Source organism: Fukomys damarensis, unplaced genomic scaffold (genome assembly GCF_012274545.1).
Source record: "Fukomys damarensis isolate Sample0158 unplaced genomic scaffold, DMR_v1.0_HiC HiC_scaffold_72057, whole genome shotgun sequence".
NCBI classification, from domain to species: domain Eukaryota; kingdom Metazoa; phylum Chordata; class Mammalia; order Rodentia; family Bathyergidae; genus Fukomys; species Fukomys damarensis.
The window spans coordinates 772-6135 of record NW_022972969.1 but is presented as its reverse complement, the minus strand read 5'-3'; the positions used below and the strand labels follow the sequence as shown (position 1 = coordinate 6135).

The window sequence follows — 5364 nt, the reverse complement described above, 5'->3', positions numbered from 1 at the left end:
ACACACACACACACAAGAAGAGACTGTATTATGCACATTAGTTTTGCTAATGTAAGATATAATTAAAGATTAAAGGTCAGGGATGTAGGTCAGTGGTGCCACCGTCTGTCTCAAAAGTGCAAGGACCCAAGTTCAATCCCCAGTACCAAAAAAAAAAAGATATAATAAAAGATTAAAATGTATATAAATGATTCTATAAAGTATAACACAATTATGAGTTGCAGAAAATGAAACTTTTTTAACAAGCATGGTGGTGTACACCTATAATCCTAGAACTCAGGAGGCTAAGGCAGAAGGACTGTCACAAATTCAAGGTCATCCTGAACTACATAATGAGACCCTGACTCAAAAAAACAAAAGAAAAAGAAACTTTCTATGAATCTTGCAAGGTTCTACAATCAAAAAAAAAAATTTTTTTTTGAGACAGTCTCGCTATGTATTTCAGGCTAGCCTTGAACTCACTATGTATTCCAGGCTGGCCTCAAACTCACGGCAATCCTCCTGTCTCAGCCTCCTAAGTGTTATGATTACAAGTATACACCACATCTAGCCAGTCAAGTCTTTTTTTTCAAACAATCTTGCAATAATAATCTTTATCTGGGGATGTTTCAAGCTGGTCTATCTGTATCTAATACATCATTATCAAAGAATATAGTTTTTCACTTTTTCATTACATAGCCAAATTTTACATAGCCTTTGATAAGTCACCCAGCTGCCCTTTAACTTGTCATAATGGTTTTGCCTTAGCCTCACAAGTAGCTGTGTTTACCATAATCACAAGTACCACTACATTCAGCTGCTTAACCTCACCTGATGATCCACAAATATCAGTTAAAAGCTACCAAATATTTTATAATGTTAAACTATTTTATTGTCAAATTCTCAGGCTGTCCTTTATTACAGCAAGTGATTTTCTTGCCTAACCTGTCAAGAGTTCCTTTATCAATATTTTTTATTTATAGTACTCTTCTACCTCCTCAGCAGGTTTTAATCTATTATATACTAAGAGCCAGCTAACCAAGATAATTTTATACTTGATTCATGGAGGGTAAGCTGTCAGTTTCACGTGATCTTTTTTCTGGAAAAACATTCACAGTTTTGATAATTACCTACCCTCACTAATCACAAGACTTTTGTAAACCTCACTCAGCCCTATGCCAGAGATGTCACAAGTCCAGAAGAGAAAAGGTGTTAAAAGAGTTGAGAATTCTTAACATTACAAAAATTTACAATCACTGCAATAATAAAACCAAAAGATTTTATGAAGGTAAGTAAAATTTCTTACCATAAGCATTATGGGCTCACAAACTCTTTTCTTAAATTTGTCTCTGTTACTTCTCAGCCATAAAACAGCTTCATATGTGTCCCGGTATCTCTGTCTCAGCTTATCTTCTTTCTGATTCATAAGATTGTCAAAACGTATAATATGCTCACCCACACCTAAAATTGGAAAGTGAGTATTGTTTCTCTGAAAACTTTAAGTGAGGAAACAATCTATTAACAACAGAAAAAATTACCCTAGATCTAAATGTTACAAATACTACTTAGCAAATACTCAAGGTAGTGGAAAAGACTTGGTCCAGATTAATCATTCTAAGATTTCCTAATACCAAGGATAATAAAATGTTCTTGACTCTACTGAAAATAAAAAACAAGTCACCTACAAAATAATGAGAAAAGTACTAGCTTTCCTATCAGAAGACAGCAGCAAGAGGCCTTCAAAATTCTCAGGTAAGCCAGGCATGGTGGTGTAGGCCTATAATCCCAGCTGGGAGGCTGAGCCAAGAGAATCACAAATTCAAGCACAGCTTTGGAAACTTAGTAACTTAGTAAGACCCTGTTTCAAAATAAAAAATAAAAAGGACTAGAGATATAGCTTAGTGTGCAGGACCTGGGTTCAATGTCTACTACTGAAAAAAAAATTATGAAAGAAAAATTACCTTTCAACACAGAGTTATACACATAACAAAATTAAGAACAGGGGACAATGAAATATATTTTCAAGGGTGCGATTAACTAATGAAATTAATTCTCAGGCATCTTTTCTTGGGTTATCTAAAAATGTCTACTAACAAAATAAAGGAATAGCCAGGAATTTAGCTCAGTGGTGCCACTGCCTCACAAGTGCAAGGTCCTGTGTTCCATCTCCGGTACCAAAAAAAAAAGCAAAAAGGGAAGACATGGAATTCAGGAATAGTTTTATTCAACACAAGTAAAGTGTGAGAAAAATCCCAGATGACAACCAGGTAAGAAGCCTTAAGAACAATCAGTTTAAATGGAAGGCCACAGAATTCCAGAGAATGCCTGATAAGTCTCCCCCACCCTTCTTTTTCTTCAATTTAGGAAAATGTTAAAGCAAACAGTGTTTTTTAAAAAAATAATTAAAATCTTATAAAAATTTTCAATAAGAGAAAATTTTATAATTATATTACTTGGTTTGACTACAAAAAAATTTTGTTGTTGCAATAAACAATATGCAGCATTCTAAAATAGAATTAATACATTCCCACTGGCTTGAACCCCCGGTGATACCTGCATGTCTGTCACATTGGGCAGCTTGTATCACCTGAATGACGGCACTATGCTGCCCAATGAAACAGTCATATACGAACCACTGGTGGTCAGCTGGCTGGCAGCAAGACATGAATTAAGGCCCTGTGGAGCACATCAAACAATTATAGTTCTCAATAAAACACAGACGTTTTTACCTTTGAAAATACAAAAGCCAGAGTACAAATGAGAAAATCTGAATAGGAGAAGAATGGGAGTGATATAGGACAGTTTAGCTTACAAAGTATACGCTCAATACTGACAATCGTTAAATGACACAAAAAAGATATCATTTATAATAAAAATCAGTATTATTAATATAATCATCTAATTTGACACTAACAGGGAGACAGGTTATTATAAGCTAAAATTGACATTTGGAATAAAAATGCAAAGATGATGTCTAAAATTGATTAATCAAGCAAGAGTGAAGAGAATGATGAACACATGTAGAACAACTGCTAAAAAATTAAAAGTGATTACTCTTGAGAATAGGCCTGGAGGTTGGAAAGGGGTTCTACCACCTTTCTCTTCTAGTTCTTTTTGAGCTACAAGGACACATCTAGAACTTCAATAAACACACAATGGTATTTTTAGTATTAATCATATATATTGAACAGACAAAATGAGATCTCACCTTCCCAAATAATGCTATCAATCTATAAACAAGATCTACACAATAAAGAAAAAGCAAATACGAAATTAGATTTCTAAAGGCAAACCTAATGGTTATCAGGCTAGGATAGTTTAAATCTCACCTGTGACTCTAAAGAAAATAAAGATAAGCATTTTTAGACACTTACATGCTGTAAATGGACTTAAGACAATGATCAGCTGGTGGCAAATCATGGTACACAATAGCTATAGCTAATTAAGGCAGAACACTGAAAGAACTGAATTAAGCTTCCTCCACAAGGAGACTTGAACAGTTTAAAGCAATGAGTACTAGGAGAAGAAAGCCACCAACAGATTATACGTGTCTATCTTACAGACAGTTCTTCACCCTAAGAAAACTTACACTTTTTCTCTTTCTCTAGCGTTTCCTTCTCCCTTTGTTTATCAATTATCTCGCCTTCACATAATGCCTTTTCATCTTGAACTCGTCTCAGGTCATGGGTAATGGCATCGATCTGAGGCTGAAGATTCTCACAGTTTTCTGTAGTCCTTAGTTCATTATGTAAATCCTCTATCATTTTGCGAGTATTACTTATTCTCTTCTGTCGGTCTTGCTCTTCATTCTGTTTTACCGTTAAAGCTTGCTGAAGTTCCTCAATCTATTAAAATAAAAGTAGGTTAGTACTTCAGGCTGTTTTTTCTCCTGGTTTACAAAGCATTCATAGAAAAAAGACGCATGGGGCTGGAGGTGCAGCTCAATGTAGAGCACTTGTCTAACATGAATAAGGCCCTGGGTTTGACCAGAAGCACTACAGCTTCAACAAGGAGGGGAGAGGAGAAGACAAGAGAGCAAACAAGCAAAGATCAGGGGTGTTTTCCCCACTAAAAGGTAATCTGCTATCATTAGACTACCAGATTACCAGTCCTACTAGACTACCCGTGTCTTTATTGTTCTCTAATATACTCCAACTATAGTACCTAGAGAAGTACATATAAAGCTCATTAAATACTTGCTAAATAAAGCCAAACATATTTCTAAACAGAGGTAATACCTACTACAATCATATGAGTGAAATTAAGTCACATGATATAATAATTTCAATAAATAGAAATGTAATTCAAATGTAAGTCATTTTAATTTTAAACTAGAATAAGATCTCTGACAAAATTTTTTCAAGAAACATTTCACGTTAATATTGTGAGATTTTAATCATCAGTCTTTACAACTAAAACTTCCAACTTACAATCTATGTAAATTAATTTTTAAAAGCCAGAAATTATGTCAGTGGAATTTTTATCAAAACTAGTTATGATTTTCTTAAAGACAGATGTACATGCACACACAGATATAATTCAATTCCTCTGTAACTAGAATTTGGTATTAAAATAAGTAAGGCTAAGACTTTATACAATCTGTTTATTAGCTGGCTTTATTTCTTTTTTTTTTTTCCTCATTGAATTTATTGGTACATTTTAGGTGTACAGTACAGTTACATTCATCATTGGGATCTTGTACCTTTCCATGACAGGTCTTCGTTCTCATTTTTTCCCCTTACCCTTGCCCTCCCTTCACCCCCTCCTCCTTTCCTATTTACAAACACTTTATTTCCTTTTTTTAAATTTTCTCATATTTTTTTCTTTTCCCTTATTTCCTTTCCCCTACCATTCCCATTTCCCCTACACCCTTTTAGCCCTTTTCTTTCTATTTCACACTGTCAATTATACCATTAGGATCTTATTACGATTACGTTTTTTTACACCAGAGAAACTAACTGGCTTTATTTCTAAGTCACATTTACTCCTTCCTCTTCCACAGTATAACACATTCATTATAAAAATATGGAAAAATAACTTACAATCTGAAGGTCCTTAAACGTCTACATTTTAATGTCTGCTAGTGTATTTATAGAACATATTATTTCTATTAAATGGCACAATTAAAAATTTGTGAGCTATTTCTATTTCCCATGTTCCTGCAAAATGAAATCATAACCTATATAACATCCTGATATATGAATATATTACTATCCTATTCCTTATTTTTGGAAATTTGAAGTGGTATTAGTTTTGTTTTGTTTTGTTTTGTTTTAGTAAAACTTTAGCTTTGGCAATATCAAGATAATGAACAGAGCATATGCCCAGTTTACCTCTCCTATACCAAAGACCAAAATGAAAGAAAATGTACTTGAAAAACTAAGG

At 33.9% G+C, this 5364-nt stretch overlaps 1 protein-coding gene across 1 annotated transcript; it reads right to left on the bottom strand.

Annotated features, from left to right (window-relative positions):
- Positions 1–1201: 1201 nt before the first annotated feature.
- LOC104856366 (structural maintenance of chromosomes protein 5-like) lies at positions 1202–3847 on the bottom strand. The gene is made up of 2 exons (XM_010615728.2): positions 3569–3847; positions 1202–1440 (listed from the first exon to the last, which is right to left on the bottom strand). Exons 1-2 carry the CDS (start codon positions 3741–3743, stop codon positions 1217–1219), a joined length of 399 nt encoding a protein of 132 aa, XP_010614030.1. The 5' UTR covers positions 3744–3847; the 3' UTR covers positions 1202–1216.
- Between the last annotated feature and the right edge of the window lie 1517 nt (positions 3848–5364).

Coding starts and splice junctions, on each gene's coding strand:
- LOC104856366 (XM_010615728.2), bottom strand. CDS start 3,743: ATGATAGAGGATTTACATAATGAACTAAGGACTACAGAAAACTGTGAG. Junction 1,441..3,568: donor GCTAGAGAAAGAGAAAAAGT/GTAAGTTTTCTT, acceptor TTCCAATTTTAG/GTGTGGGTGAGCATATTATA.